Source organism: Canis aureus, chromosome X (genome assembly GCF_053574225.1).
Source record: "Canis aureus isolate CA01 chromosome X, VMU_Caureus_v.1.0, whole genome shotgun sequence".
In the NCBI taxonomy this organism is placed as follows: Eukaryota; Metazoa; Chordata; class Mammalia; order Carnivora; family Canidae; genus Canis; species Canis aureus.
In genome coordinates this window covers 46,967,834-46,983,855 of record NC_135649.1, presented here as the reverse complement: position 1 = coordinate 46,983,855, position 16,022 = coordinate 46,967,834, and the positions used below count along the sequence as shown (strand labels likewise).

The following is a 16,022-nucleotide window of genomic DNA, read 5'->3' as shown; positions in this document are numbered from 1 at the left end:
TTTTTTTACCATACCACTCAAGAGCAGGAAAGAGTGCATATGTCCCCAATCCCTTAAGAAATCGGTATGCATTTTCAGATAGATCAATGGTTTTCCTTAATTGTTCATGTCTTTGTTATCTTATTTTTAAAGGCCTTCTACACAAAAAGCTTAAGTGGAAACAGAGACTACTTATTCAGAACTTGTTATAACAAGGCAGTCAGCCACCATTACTTTTATTTGGCAGAGACTGGAAGTCTCTAGGGAGTGGAAAAACTTTAGCTCAAGCAAAAGAGAAGACTAAGTATTATTCTCGGATTGGAGATTGTTGGCATAGGGTTGCTAGAAGCAGGCTAAGAGAACATCTTATGTGATTGGTTTGGGGAGCATATGTGGATTTCTCTTGTTGAGAGGGGTTCAAAAAATAGGGAGGTTGTCAATCGTTGATCAGAGGCTGTGGTTTGGCTTCCTGAGGCTGCTTGCTGCAGAGGTTGCGGTTCTCAGTTCTATTGTCATGTACGATCAGGTCATTGTCTGTTGTATATTTAGTCTCTCACTTAGAAAAAAAATTGTTCTTTTATTCTGCTTCAAATATAATTTTAGTTTTAGATTTCAATAATTAGAAAATGTATGTGCGCATGTCAGGAAAAAGGAATAATTTCATTTTGAGGGGAACAGTTTCCTAATTTTTTTCTAAAGTGCAATATTCTGGGCACGTGGGTGGCTCTGTCGGTTGAGCCTCAGACTCTTGATTTCCCCTCAGGTCAGGATCTCAGGGTCCTGGGATGGAGCCCGGTAGGGGCTCCGAGCTCAACTGGGAGTCGCTGGATGCCCCTCCCCCTTTATTTCTCTAAAATAAAAAAATAAATCTTTAGAAAATAAAAGTGCAATATTCTATGTACGACATTAAAGTTCACATTCATACGATTTCATTGGCTGGCTCTAGTTCTTTCAATGGAAATTAAGAGCAACATGGTCAAGACTCCTCCCCCGCACCGCTCAACCCATTAAAAAAGCCTCTGAGGTTTTTATTAAATTTATTCCTTGGATCACCTCAAGAAGAGAAAAAGGTCAAAACTGCCCAGAGAGGTGCGGGGTGACCCGCAACGCCCCCCGCCCCGGCTGCTGGGCGGGGCGGCAGGGGGGAGGGGGGCGAGCTCCGGTGACGCGACGCTCACGTGACCAACCCGGCGCAGATCTGGGCACCAGTCCGGGAGCCCGCCCTCTTCCTTGCGGTCGGATCCGGAGCGGTTTGCTAGCTCTTAATTGTTGCTCCAGGTTCTTTCAGGTCAGTGTGAGGGCCTTCGTCGCTGCCTGCGGAACCCTGGAATGGGGGATGGGGGTGAGGCACGGACACGGAGAAGAAAAAGGGTGGGAATGGGGTCCGTGTTGAGGAAAGCTGGCGAGAGTGTAGGTAGAGATGGCGGTGGGAAAATGGCTAAAGGGTGAGCGAGCGACCAATCGGCGGAGGGTCGGAAGAGCGGACACCCCTAGTACCCGTGTCCCCTTTCTCCTCACCTCTTCGCTGCCCTCCGTCCATTTTGGAGCCGGAGCTGGTGAGCTTGGGGGCGCCCCGCCAGTGAGACAGTAAAAATAAACCCCCTTTCCCACTCCATGCGTAGAGAAAAAAAGTTGACCTCGAGAGTGGGGAGGCGAGTTGCCTCCGGGGAAGAAGGACACAGAGATCCAAAATTAGTTTGGAAAACATCCTGGTCTGGCGCCGGAGGCGTGAAAAGAAATGGCGGCTGGGGTGTGGGGGGCGGAGGAAGTGGGGGAGGGAAACGTTGGATGAGAAGGGCCGGGATTCTGGAAAGGGGCTCCGAGTCCCTGTGCATCCACCCGAATGCGCAGCCCCTGTGTCCTGTCTTATCTGCAGGTCTGCGTGTCTGTTCTCAGCACTCTGCAGGGCTAGAAAAGGACGAATCTGCTCAGAATTCCTGCAGGTCAGTGAAGAAAGGGGTCTCTGGGCAGGGATCCAGGGGGGTGGGGAGTGTGGAGGGTAGAGCACCAGCAGAATATGGGGCACCACTGCCCACCTCCTAACACATTTATACACGCTGCTGTGCTGAACAAGCATAGAGAAAATGGCTGGGCTTGCCAGAGAAATGGTTGGCTCATGTGTGTGAGGGGAGAGGGTGGGCAGAAGGCACACGGAAAGGCCGGGCCAGGTCAGGGGAACCCTGATAAGGGGAAAGATGCCAGTACTATCCAGACCTGCATTCCACCCCCAAGCCCTGTTTCCTTGTCTCCTCTTTGTCTCCTCTTCCTCCCCACCCTAGGACAGGAAAAGGAGGGGAAATCTCAACATGGAAAAACTCTGCAATGAAAATGAAGGAATGACTGAGAACCAAGGAAAGATGGAATACAAAGAACAGCCACAGGATGTGGAAGAACCCGAAGTAGATTGTACTCTGGAAAACCAGGAAAAGTTAGAAAATGAGAGAAAGACAGAAGATGAGGAAATACTAAAGGATAAAGAAAAGTCAGAAAGTATGACAAAGCCAAAGGATGGAAAGCCAGTGGAGAACGAGGGAAAGCCAGCGGAGAGCGAGGGAAAGCCAGCGGAGAGCGAGGGGAAGCCAGCGGAGAGCGAGGGGAAGCCAGCGGAGAGCGAGGAGAAGCCAGCGGAGAGCGAGGGGAAGCCAGCGGAGAGCGAGGGAAAGCCAGTGGAGAGCGAGGGAAAGCCAAAAGAAGAAGGAAAACCGGTGAGTGAGGGAAAGCCAAAAGAAGAAGGAAAACCAGTGAGTGAGAGAAAGCCAAAAGAAGAAGGAAAACCAGTGAGTGAGGGAAAGCCAAAAGAAGAAGGAAAACCAGTGAGTGAGGGAAAGCCAAAAGAAGGAAAGCTAGTGAGTGAGGGAAAGCCAAAAGAAGAAAACTTAGAGAGTGAGGGAAAGCCAGTGAATGAGGAAAAGCCAAAAGAAGAAAAGCCAGCCATCGAACCAAGGGCTGCAGGAAAGCGCCCAGCTGGGGATGATGTACCCAGGAAGGCCAAAAGAAAAACCAACAAGGGGCTGGCTCAGTGCCTCAAGGAATATAAGGAGGCCATACACGATATGCATTTGAGCAATGAAGAGATGATAAGAGAATTTGATGAGATGGCCAGGGTAGAGGATGAGGTGAAGAAAACCAGACAGAAATTGGGGGGGTTTATGTGGATGCAAAAAAGTTTACAGGACCCCTTCCACCCGAGGGGCCCAAGGGAACTGAGGGGTGGGTGCAGGGCCCCACAGAGGGGCTTTGAAGACATTCCTTTTGTGTAGTGCCCTTGGCAGGCATTTGCCCTGTGCTTTAACCTTATGCTAATACTTGCTTTAGCTATCACTCTGTTATCCAACTGCAACCCTTGATGTTTCAGTAGATTTTTGTCCATTGCATGGAAAAATGTTTATGGCATATTGTAAAATTAAAAAGAAGAGTTTGATGAACCATATATATGGCATCAGTCCATTTTTGTAAAACTACGAAGGTATTTACTTAGTGATTTATGTACAGAGGAAACTGAAAGCTGTGTCCTGGTTATCTGTGGCTGATTTTTTTTTCTGTTCTTTTTTGTTCATTGTATATTTTCTCCTAAAAAACATAGATTACTTTCATTATGAAAACAATATATACCAAGCAATCAAAATAACTGTTCGTTTAGCTTATGAATACAGTGGAGACACCAAAAATCCTTGGTCAGTATATAAAATGTTTTGTAAAATTCATGTTTGAGACTGGAAGCTGGAAGACTCAACCTGGCCGTTACTACAGATCCATTGCTGTAACAGTCTTGTCATCTTATCAAATGGGATAATACTTGCCTTCCAGGGCTGTAGAGAAGATCAGATGAGGTAATACTAGGAGCTGTGTTGATCTGGCTCCAACTCTTAGCCTTGCAGTAGCAGAACCAGAACTCTGTCATATGTTTAGGGGAGCTATAAAAGACCTCTCACTTGTGTCCAGGAGTAAGTCAGATAAAAAGTGGGTATCACTGTCCCCAGGGTAATGCCATGTCTCTTGGGCACTGTGCTCCTTCTCAGGGGCTCTGTACCCTCCTGAAGCCCCAGCTGCTACTGGTGGGCTGGAGACCACAATGGACTAAAGCAACGGTGTCTCAACAGAAAGATGGAGAATTCTCTACCTACAACAGTTACCCTAACTCAGGTGGGTATTACCCGATTGTCATAGAGCCTTGATATTTTATAAAGTTTTTAGAAAACATTCCTTTCCAGACTTTTTGTTGATTTGTGTGTGCTTTTGCATATAGCCATCTCCACTGGATTTAGATACTGGAGATTGAGCCAGAAAAATCTGACCAGATGCTGTGCTGTTCTCACCTGTTAATCTCTTGTCTACTGATACTTCTCTTAGGGAATTGTCTCAAGAAGTTTGTGTTAAGCCCTGCCTTACCATTTCAACAGATCCATCTATCTATGTGATCCCTGCCCCACCCCCAACTCTTCATTAGCCTTTTACTTTTAGTGTTTTTTAAATACACTTTCATTTTAGGAGTTATAGATTTACAGAATTATTGCAATAATAGTACAGAATTTCTGTATACTTCATACCCAGTATCCTCTATTCACATCTTATGTTAGTATGGTGCATTTGTTACAATGAACCAATATTGATACATCTTATTTAATGTCCTTTTTCTGTTCTAGGATCCTATACAGGTTACCACCTTACATTTAGTCATCTTGTCCATAGGCTCCTCTTGGCTGTGACAGTTTCTCAGACTTTCCTTGTTTTTGATGCCCTTGACACTTATGAGAAGTACTGGTCAGGCATTTTGTATAATGTCCCACAGTTTTGGTTTGCTTGATTTTTTTCTTGTGGTTACATAGGCATTAAATGCTTTTTGGGAAGAACACCAGGAAGGAAGTGCCATACTCACCACATCATGTAAAGGGTACATGTTACAGGGTGCATGGCTGGCATAGTAAAAAAATATTAAATTCTTGATCTCGAGGTCATGAGTTCAAGCCCCATGTTGGGTGTTTTAAAAAAAAAGTACATACTATCAAAACTATCAATATTACACTGTTGATGTTAACTTTCATCACCTGGGTGAGGTAGTTTTAGGATTCTCCATGGCAAAATTACTCTTATTTCTCCCTTTCCATACTGTACTCTTTAGAAGAAAGTCACTGCATAGTCCACACTTAAGGACTCAGTGATGTTAGGTTACACCTACCTGAGAGTGAAGTATCTATAGATTTATTTGTAATTTATAAAATATTTGACTATTCTCCTATTAATGTATTTTATTTATATCAGTATGGACTCTTGTTTTTAAAAAAGGTTTTATTTTAATTCTAGTTAACATACAGCATAATATTAGTTCAGGTGTACAAATACAGTGATTGAACAGTTTGATACATCACGCTGTGGTCATCATGACAAATGCACTCTTTAATCCCCATCACCTATTTCACTCATCCCTACAGCACCCTCCCCTCTGGTAACCATTAGATTGTTCTCTATAATTAAAAGTCTGTTTCTTGCTATGTCTCTCTCTTATTTTTTTTGGTTTCTTAAGTTCCAAATATGAGTGAAAGCATATGGTATTTGTCTCTGACTTATTTCACTTAGCATTATACTCTAGGTGCAAAAGGCAAGATTTTATTGTTTTTTATGGCTAAATAATATTCCACTGTCCCTCAAAAAGTTAAAAATATAACTACCTTATGGTCCAGTAATCAGTATTTTATAATTTTGTATTATAATCTAATACTACACATATTTTCCAACTTTGGCCATTGGGAGCTCTTTCACTTGGCTCTTGTGTTTATTTAATGTACCTCCTTCCATCACTGTGTGTGTGCATGTGTGCCCATATATGTGAGTGTTTAACACTTTCTGGCACTACAAGATGGTGTAGTCCTGTATATTTTCTGTCCAAGCCATTTCTCCAAGGGGCCTTGATACCTTTGGTTAGAGAATGGTATCAAAACCAAGATCTGGGTGCCAAGAGTACTCATTACTATTGGGGTATCATTGCTTCTAGGCCCTCGCAGCTGACAGAGCAGAGAGATCTGTTAATAAGAAATAACCCATGTGTATAGATGCATGTTTATATATGTTTCCATCTTTAATTATTTTTATATATTTATTTATATATAGAGAAAAAATTTCCCTTAGTTTTATAGACTCCACTCACCTACAAAGTTATCTGTGTCAACACCTTATTCCCCCATCCCTTTCAGTGGGGTTGTTTCATACATTTGTAATACACTTAGTTTCTGTAGGCACATTCTGCATTTTGAGAGTGCTGTAATTTATGGTATCTTTAAATTTAAAATTCCAGTTGTTCTTTGGCCAGTATATAGGAAAGCAATTGACTTCTGAATACTTCTGTATATTAGTTTTACAGCTTTACAGACCTTGTAGCCAGTTTGTCAGTGCTGTGGCATTTCTACATAGACCATCATGTCATCTGTAAAGAGACAGTATTATTTCCTCCATTCCTATCTGTATATGTTTTAGTTCCTTTTTTGTGTTACTGCACTAGCTAAGACTTCCAGGATGATGTTTAATAGGAGCAATGAGAAAAGAGTACCTAGCCTTGTTCCTGATATTAGAGTGAAGTGTTCTCCTCACCATTAAGTATGATGTTATAGATTTCTTATAGATACTCAAATTGAGGTGTTCCCTTCTGAGAACCTTTATGATAAATGGATGTTGGATTCTGTCATATACTTTTCCTGTATCAAGTGATAAGATCATATATCTTATTTAGCCTGTGTTTGTGGTGGATTATACTAATTGATTTTCAAATGTTAAATCAGTTTTGCATGCCTACAATAAATTCCACTTTTTAGGTACATAATTTTTAAAACATTGTTGCATTCAATTTTCTGATACTTTATTGAGGATTTTGTGTCTGTGTTCATGAGAGATAGTGGTCTGTAGTTTTCCTTTCTTGTAATGTCTTCTGTGTGTTTTTGGAATTAGAGTAATAGTGAATTTACTTCAGAGAGTAAATCAAGCATTCTCTCTACTTCTGTTTTCTTTTTTTAAGATTTTATTTATTTATTCATGAGACACACACAGAGAGAGGCAGAGACATAGGCAGAGGGAGAAGCAGGCTCCCTGTAAGGAGCCCAGTATGGATCTTGATCCTGGGACCAGGATCATGCCTGAGCCAGAAGCAGATGCTCAACTGCTGAGCCACCCAAGCATCCCTCTCTACTTCTGTTTTATGGAAGACATTGTGGAGAATTGGTATTATTTCTTACTCAGAAGTGTGGTAGAATTCCCTGATGACCTCTAAATGTTCACTGGTGATCCTTTAAACTTTGGTAGAATTTGGTCTTGGTTATTTGTATCTTTGGAAGGTTATGGATTATTGATTTAATTTCTTTAATAGATACAGGACTTATTTAGGTTATCTTTTTCTCCTTGTGTGAGTTTTAGCAGTTTGCCTTATTGAAGGGAATTGGTTCGTTGTATCTAAGTTATCAAATTTGTAGGCATAGAGTTGTTCATAGAATTTCTTCATTATCTTCTTAATGTTCATGTAATCACTAGTGATAACCTTACTTTCATTTCTGATTTTGTTAATTTGGATCTTTTTTCTTGATTATCCTGGCAAGAGATTTAACAATTTTTTTTAATCTTTTCAAAGAATTGCCTTTTGGTTTTTTTTTTCTACTTTCTTCCCTTTTTACTTGTATTGATTCCTAATTATTAATTTATTTTCTTCTGCATGCACTATGCTTAAAATTATTCTTTTTTTTTTTTTTTTTTTTAATTTTTATTCATGATAGGCACACAGTGAGAGAGAGAGAGGCAGAGACACAGGCAGAGGGAGAAGCAGGCTCCATGCACCGGGAGCCTGATGTGGGATTCGATCCCGGATCTCCAGGATCGCGCCCTGGGCCAAAGGCAGGCGCCAAACCGCTGCGCCACCCAGGGATCCCAAAATTATTCTTTTTTTAAAAATTTTTTTATTTATTTATGATAGGCACACAGTGAGAGAGAGAGAGAGAGGCAGAGACACAGGCAGAGGGAGAAGCAGGCTCCATGCACCGGGAGCCCGACGTGGGATTCGATCCCTGGTCTCCAGGATCGCGCCCTGGGCCAAAGGCAGGCGCTAAACCGCTGCGCCACTCAGGGATCCCCTAAAATTATTCTTCTTTGTTTACTTTCCTGAGGAGAAAACTTATGTTAATCAATGTTAGATCTTTTTCATTTTTCTCACATAAGAAATTTCCATCTAAGCATTGCTTTTTCTACAGCCCCAAAATTTTGATAGGTTATATTTTATTTTTATTTAGTTCAAAATATTTTTGTATTTCTATTGAGACTTCTTCCTTGACTCCTGTTTAGAATGTTTAGTTATGTGTTAATTTCCAAATGTTTGTGTTTTTCCATCTTTTTGTTGTTGATTTCTACTTTAATTCCATTGAGAGCATACCTTTAGGATTTCTATTCTTTTAAATTTGTTAAGGTGTATTTAATGGTCTAGAATATGGATTCTTGGTGAATGTTCTCTGTGAACTTGAAATAATCATGTTCTGATATTGGATGGAATGTTCTATAAATGACATTTTAGATCAAATTGATTGATAGTGCTGTTCAGGTCAATATATCCTTGTAGATATTTTGCCTGCCTAATCTGTCAATTACTGACTGGGGGGGGTGGGGTTGAAGTCTGTAATTCTAATAATAGATTTGTTTCTCCTTTCAGTTTTGTCAGTTTTTGCCTCTTATATTTTGACACTTTTGTTAGATGCATATATATTTAGGATTATTATATGTTTTTTTCCAGAATTAATCCCTTTATTATTATGTAGTGCCTTTTTTTTTAATCTCTGAAACTTTAATTGTTCTCAAGTCTGCTTTATCTGAAGTTACATAGCTATTCCAGCATTGTTGGTTTGTTTGTTTGTTTTGTAGGCTCTACGCTCACTGTGGGGTTTGAACTCATGGCCCCAAGATCAAGAGCCAAATACTCTACCCACTGAACTCCAGCATCCTTTTATGTTCATTGTTCTTTTGATTAGTATATATGGTGGTATAAATCTTTCTCCATTGCTTTAGTTGTAACCATTCAAAGTCTTTATTTTTAAAGTGGGCCTTTTGTCCAAAAACGATTTTATTTGATCATTCTGACCATTTCTGTCTTGAATAGGTCTATTAGGAGCATTCATACTAAAAATGATTTTTGATATATATTTAGATTAATATCAACCATGTTTATAACTTCTATTTATTTCCAAGGCTTGCTGCTGCTTCTGCCTTCTCTAGTTTTGAGTATTTTACATGATTCCATTTGTCTTCTCTTAGTGTATCAGTTATATTTCTTTAAAAAAATTTTAGTGATATCCCTCAAGTTTACAATACATAATTTTAACTAGGATCACTTTCAAAGAGCATTCTTCTGCTTCACCGATGTGTAGTATAGGTACCTTATTACAGGGTATTCATCATTCATTTCACTTATCCATATGCTATAATCACTATATTGTTAATATTATTTTAGACATTTGTCTTTTGTATCATTTAAGCATAAGAAAAAAAATTTCATTGTAGTTTCAGTTATTCCACTTCCATTTCTCTTTATGAAGATTGGAGTTGCTGACCTATTTTGAGTTGGTGATCAACTTTCTTCTGCCTGAAGAAAATCATTTAACATTTCTTTTTTTTTTTTTTTAAAGATTTTATTTATTCATTCATGATAGTCACACAGAGAGAGAGAGAGGCAGAGACACAGGCAGAGGGAGAAGCAGGCTCCATGCAGGGAGCCTGACGTGGGATTCGATCCCAGGTCTCCAGGATCGCGCCCCGGGCCAAAGGCAGGCGCCAAACCGCTGCGCCACCCAGGGATCCCTCATTTAACATTTCTTTAAGGGAAGGTTTGCTAGTCGTTAGTTTTTGCTTGTCTGAGAAAATTTTTATTTCTCCACTTTTGAAGGATAATTTTGCTGGTTATAAAAATTTTAATTTGATGGAGTTTTTTCTTTCAACACTTTATTTCCACAGTTGCATAGATAGGACTGTTAATGCTGAAATGGAAGATTAGTTATTTCTCCTTATAGTTCTGTCGAATTTTTATTTATTTATTTTGAGGTCAATTTCATAAGTGCATACAAATTTTAAAATACCATAAAGTGACACTCCTTATGTTTTGTAATGTTTTTAGCTTTGAAGTCTATTTTGTTGTTTTACCATAATGGATTTTTTGGTTACTGTTTTCATTTTATAATTTTTTTCTATACTTTTACTTTCAGTCTTTATTTTTATATTTGTCTTATAAACAATATAACATTGTGTGTTTTCAGTCTGAAAATCATTGTCTTTTAATTGCTTCATATAAATCATTTACATTTAATGTACTTACTGATATTAATAGATATGTTAACCATTTTATCAAGTTCCTTCTCTGTGTCCCATCTGATCTATGTTAGTTTTCTCTTCTTTAGGATTATTTTATTTTCCCCCTCTGTTTAGAAGTTTTACACTTTTACTCTGCCTTAATGGTTTTCTGGCAATTAGAGCACACAGTCAACTTATCAAAGGCTAATACTAATTCTGTACTTTCACAGACTCCCCTGATAATGCCAGAACTTAATTTTTTAAAGATTATATTTATTTATTCATGAGAGACACACTTTTAGAGAGGCAGAGACTTAGGCAGAGGGAGAATCAGGCTCCCTGCTGGAGCCTGATATGGGACTTGATCATAGGACTCCAGGATCACAATGTGAGCCAAAGGCAAATGCTAAACCACTGAGTCACCCAGGTGTTCCATGCCAGAACTTTAAATACTTTTACTCCAGCCCTCTTGACTCATGTTATTTGTTGGTATTGATTCAAGTTTGCATACATATTTATCTTTTAAATTGTTTTTCCCTTTCTGATATCCAGCATACCATCTGGGGTCATTTTCCTGTTATCTGAAAAATGCCCTTTAGCATTCACTATTTCCTTTGGTTCTTCCCTGCTGATGGAAAGCTCTCATTTTATTTGCAAAGGTCTTTATTTCACCATTAATTTTGAAAGGTATTTCTGTTGGTTGTCAATTTTTTTGGCTGGCAGTTATTTTCTTTCAAGTTACTAAAGATAGCATTCTACTGTCTTCATACCTCCATTGTTGCTATTGAGAAGCCATCAATCAACCTAACTTTTGTTCCTTTCAAGGCATACTCTTATTTTTCTGGCTACTTTTATGATTGTCTTTTTGTCTTTGATTCTCTGCAAGGTCACTATTATGCATCTATGTGTGTTTCTTTTTACTCTGGGATACCTTGGACTTCATGGATCTATGGATCAGTGTCTTTCATCAGTTCTGAAAAATCCTCAGTTGTATCTTCAAAGGTTGCCTCTGAACACTTCCATTTCTCTTTTCTTTTAGAACTCCAAGTAAACATTTGTTAGATTTTATCATGCCCTCCTATCAGAGTTTTCCATCTTTTTGACTACCTGTGCAGCCTTATAGATAGTTTCATCTGAACATAATTTGTAGTTCTTTAGTTCTCTTTTGAGCTGCATCTAATCTGTTAAAGCTATCCATTGAGTTTTTAATTTCAGCTGAGTTTTTTTGTAGTTTTAGAATTCCCATTTTTTTTCACTCTTTTCTGATTTTTAGCATCCTGTTGAAATTTTCAAGATCGGATTTTATTTATCTGAATACACTAAGCATTGTCGTTTAACAATCTGATGATTCAGATAATTCAAAGTTAATGGACCTGTTTGCGTTGACTGTTTTGTCTACTGCTTACTTTTGATGTCTTTTTTATTTGTATTCCTGGTTATCTTTTTGTGTGGGCATTGTACATGAACAGTTGTTTGTTGAAATAATTTGGGGCTTAAGATAATGGACACTTAACTCCAGAGAAGATTTTGTTTGCATTGGTCAGGGTTTATAACGGTTCTTCCTGTTTGGAAACACCATAATCTATGTTCAAAGTTTAGTTTACTAGTTCACCTAGATGTTGCAAGGCCAAAGTAAAAGATTTTGTGAGAGCTAGTTTACTTCCAGTTTATAATTACACTTAAGTTGAAACATTTGAGGTTCCCAGCATCCTATGGGTGATGGTTTGTTAGGAAATCTCTCCCCTTGTAATGAGTCTTGGGCTTTGATTTGCTGCTTTGAGTCAGCTGTAGCTTCAACTCAGTTTGGCATTGGTGTATTACTTAACCTCTATTCCTAACCACAGATGCCCTCGGGACAAATAGTTAACCTTATGAATACTACAAGAAAACATGGGTAAATTCCTCTTTGACCTCAAGTAGGAAAAGCATTATTGACTATGAATCAAAATCTAGATGCAATAAAATAAAAAGTTTGATGAATTGTACTACTCGTGGACAGCCTGGGTGGCTCAGCGGTTTAGCGCCGCCTTTAGCCCCTGGGCGAGATCCTGGAGACCTCGGATCCAGCGTCGCGCTCCCTGGGTGGAGCCTGCCTCTCTCTGCCTGTGTCTGTCTCTCTCTCTCATAAATAAAACCTTAAAAATAAAACTATTAAAAATTTTGACTATTCGTTTTAATGCATGATAGAAATACACTATATACAAAGTAGAAAAGCAACTAACAATCTGGAAGTATTTGTAACAAAATCCTAATATAGTTAATGTATAAAGAATACTGAAAGATGAGGGGAGAAGGACCAATAACCCAACAAAAATGTGGAAAGACATGAACAATTTACAATGGTATTAAATTTGTCCCCAAAACATGCAAAATAAAATGTCATTGAGACACTACTACTTACCTATCATGTTAGTGAAAATTAAAAAGTATTCCAACCCATGTTGGGAAAGGTGTGAAGAGACCAGCACTCTCTTATACTGCCAATGGGAAACCAAAAGGGGTCTAGGGCTCAAGGGGAGGGAACATCCTGGCGATGGAGATTTGAGAATCATCTGTGCTTAAAGGGAAATGAACAGAAATCTCTCAGGAGAGAGAACTTGTGGACTGAGGAGAGAGGAGGCCCAGGAACACAGCCACTCAAGGTGGCAGGGCTGCTTCCTGGCCGGCACTACTACCTGGGCTCTGGAGTCAGAACGGGTCTTGAAAGCTGCTTGTGGGACGCAGTTGCTCAGCGCTCCTGGCAAAGTCCCGTACCCTCCCTGTGATCAGCAGTCACACCTGGCAATGACGTGCATCTCAGAGGGATGCTGTACGAGGACCTGCGATGCGCCAGGTAAAGCACCTGCCCTTGGGAAGCCGCCTGGCTCTTCTTGATTCTCTCTTTGCCACCCCGACCCCCACTGTGTGTGGTTGCTCATTCCCTTGGGGATGGGGGTGAGGGGGCGGGTTGGGGGACTGAGCTCGGCTGACGCGGCGCTCACGTGACCAGCCGGGCGCCGACGTGGGCAGCAGCCCCCGCTCCCGCCCGCTCGCCTGCTCGCCCCGCGGTCCGGTCCCTGCTCTGTCCGCTCGCGTCGCCCGTGTGGAACCAGCTACCTGAGCTGCCCGGGCGGCTGACGAGGGGCGAGCGGGCTTCGGCGAGCCCGAAGAGGCGCAGGCCTGCCCGGGCCCGGCAGGTCAGTGTGAAGGTGGGCGCTGCGGGCAACCCTGAGCAAGGGTGGAGGTGGATGGGAGTAGGAACCGGGAGCAGCACGGAGCAGGAAGGGGTCTGGGAGGTTGGTGAGGATGGGGGGCGCAGCGGAGATGTGGGCAGGTGGGGAGGAGCACCCCATAGCAGGCCCCGCTGCTGCCTCCTCCACGCCCCTCCTCTGCGCCCTCCATCCGTTTTTGGACCTGAAATGGGGGGGGCGCCCTGCGACAGTGAAATGTAGACATATTCTAGAAATAAACCCCCTCACACTGCATCTAAAAGGAAATATTGACCTCAGCGGAAAGGGGGTGGGAGTGGGTGGCTTGCCTGCAGGGGAGGGGGACCCAGACCTAAACAGTTTGGAAAGCATCCTGGTCTGGATCCTGAGGCCTGAAAAGTAATGGCGGCTGGGAGGCAGGGGAGGTAGGAGAGGGAAATGTTCCTTGAGTAGGGCTGATTCAGGAAAGAAACTTCAGTTGGCTGAGTGCACAGGCCCTGCCCCTGTCTCCTGTCTATCTGCAGGTCTGTGTGTCTATCCCCAGCACTCTACAAGGCTAGAAAAGGAGGAGGAACCTGTCCAGAATCCCTGCAGGTGAGTGAAAGGGAGGAAGGGCACTGGACAGAAACAGTGTGGGGAGGGTGTAGAGGGCACACCGAATGCAGAATTTGAGGTCCCCACTGCCCATCCTCCATACCACGCTGAAGGATGGTACAGAAAATGGTAGGGCCTGCCAGGGAAATGGCTGGCTCTCACATGTGGGAGGAATTGTAGGGTAAAAGGTGGGCAGAAGTCACACTTGGACGGCTTGGCCAGGTCAAGAGAACCCAGCCAAGGGAAGGATGCTAGTACTATCAGCACCTGCATTCCACCTCCAAGCCCTCAGTCTCCCTTGTCTCCTTTGTCTTCTCTTCCCCCACCCCCTAGGACAAGGAAAAGAAGGGGAAATCTCAACATGGAAAAACTCTACAATGAAAATGAAGGAAAGCTGGAAATCAAGGGACAGCCAGAAGATGAAGTAGAGCCTGAAGATGAAGGAAAATCAGATGAGGAAGAAAAGCTGGAAGAGGAAGGGAAGCCAGGGCATGAGGGAAAGCTCCAGAATAAGGGACAGCCAGATGATGAGGGAAAGCAAGAAAAGCAGGGCAAGTCTGAAAATGAGGGAAAACCACATGGTGAGGGCAAGCCAGAATCCCAGGCAAAGCCTGAGGGTGAGCCACGGGCTGCCGAAAAGCGCCCAGCTGAAGATTATGTGCCGAGGAAAGCAAAAAGAAAAACGGACAGGGGGACAGACGATTCCCCCAAGGACTATCAGGAGGACTTACAGGAAAAGCACTTGGGAAGTGAGGAGATGATGAGAGAATGTGGAGATATGTCAAGGGCTCAGGAAGAATTAAGGAAAAAACAGAAAATGGGTGGTTTTCATTGGATGCAAAGAGATGTACAGGATCCGTTTGCCCCAAGGGGGCAACGAGGTGTCAGGGGGGTGAGGGGCGGAGGTAGAGGCCAAAGGGGTTTACATGATATCCCATATCTTTAATGCCTTTGGCCTTCAATTCTAACTTCTCTAATGAGAATATTGCTGACCCTGCTTTCCCTGGCAGGCATTTGCCAGGCTATGTGCTTTAACCTTAAGCTGATACTTTGCTTTAGGTGTCACTTTTGTTACCAGCAGCCTTTTGATCCAATTACAGTGTTCTCTGTCTTTCAGTAGGGGATTTTAACCCATGTGCATGGAAGAAATATTCATGGTACACTGTAAAATAACAATAAAAATAGTTTTCAGAACCACATATACAGTATCAGAACATTTTTGTAGAAATATGTTTGCATAATGCATTTGTGCACAGAGAAAGCTCTGAAAATGTATACACTAAAAAGTAAATGATGGTTTTTCCTGTATGGTAGCCAAAAAAGGTCTCATTTGTATTCAAACAGGAGTCCAATCACCTGATGGTTAGGTACCTCCGTGCCATTCCTCTGAATGTTACTCATTCCCATGCCTCCCCCTAGCTATAACCACGTCAGTGGGCACTGCCACTCCTTCAGAGTCCAATACCATCTTATGGTTCCCACCATGTGTGATTCTTTTTATTTGCTTTGTCACTAACCACTTCTTCCTAAAGGATGGTTGTTTGTCATAATAAAAAAAATCTAGAAATCAATACATGATAAACTGAAATATTCAGTGAATTTATGAGGGCAATGAAGACACTTAAAATTCCTGTTGCCCGAATGTAAAATGATACATAAAACTCACATTATCTCTGGGACTCATAGCTAGAGAAATCGACCCGGTGGTTATAACAACAGATTCAGTGCTGTAAGCATCAGTCTTGTCATCTGTGAAATGGGAATAAAACTTAACTTCACATACTGCTGAGTGGATCAGATGGGATACTGAGTATGTGGGCTATGTTGGGCTGGCACCTTTGCTAGGACCCTAGACAGTCAAATACTCAGGGGAAGACTGAAGGTAGGTCTCATCAGTGCCTAGGAACAAGATCAAGCAGCTGAGAAGAGGGTGCCACCTTTCTCTGGGTACTACCATAT

General features: G+C 41.7%; 2 protein-coding genes and 1 long non-coding RNA gene across 6 annotated transcripts; 2 read left to right on the top strand and 1 right to left on the bottom strand.

Annotated features, from left to right (window-relative positions):
- Positions 1-999: 999 nt before the first annotated feature.
- LOC144308252 (uncharacterized) lies at positions 1,000-3,453 on the bottom strand. The gene is made up of 2 exons (XR_013374793.1): positions 1,498-3,453; positions 1,000-1,303 (listed from the first exon to the last, which is right to left on the bottom strand). It is a non-coding gene; the product is annotated as an uncharacterized LOC144308252 (long non-coding RNA).
- Positions 1,116-3,409, top strand: TCEAL4 (transcription elongation factor A like 4). Of its 2 annotated transcripts, none has more exons than XM_077888573.1 (3): positions 1,116-1,267; positions 1,856-1,922; positions 2,259-3,409. In XM_077888573.1, exon 3 carries the CDS (start codon positions 2,286-2,288, stop codon positions 3,237-3,239), a length of 954 nt encoding a protein of 317 aa, XP_077744699.1. In that variant the 5' UTR covers positions 1,116-1,267; positions 1,856-1,922; positions 2,259-2,285; the 3' UTR covers positions 3,240-3,409. The 2 variants fall into 2 exon arrangements, with proteins under 2 accessions (XP_077744699.1, XP_077744700.1); XM_077888574.1 differs by having other exon boundaries at positions 1,265-1,321.
- A 106-nt stretch (positions 3,454-3,559) lies between the features above and the next one.
- TCEAL3 (transcription elongation factor A like 3) lies at positions 3,560-15,262 on the top strand. 3 transcript variants are annotated; one of them, XM_077888575.1, is made up of 4 exons: positions 3,560-4,122; positions 12,846-13,114; positions 13,994-14,063; positions 14,397-15,262. In XM_077888575.1, exons 2-4 carry the CDS (start codon positions 12,850-12,852, stop codon positions 15,007-15,009), a joined length of 948 nt encoding a protein of 315 aa, XP_077744701.1. In that variant the 5' UTR covers positions 3,560-4,122; positions 12,846-12,849; the 3' UTR covers positions 15,010-15,262. The 3 variants fall into 3 exon arrangements, with proteins under 3 accessions (XP_077744701.1, XP_077744703.1, XP_077744704.1); XM_077888577.1 differs by lacking the exons at positions 3,560-4,122; positions 12,846-13,114 and adding an exon at positions 13,285-13,457; XM_077888578.1 differs by lacking the exons at positions 3,560-4,122; positions 12,846-13,114 and adding an exon at positions 13,285-13,469.
- The last annotated feature ends 760 nt before the right edge of the window (positions 15,263-16,022 follow it).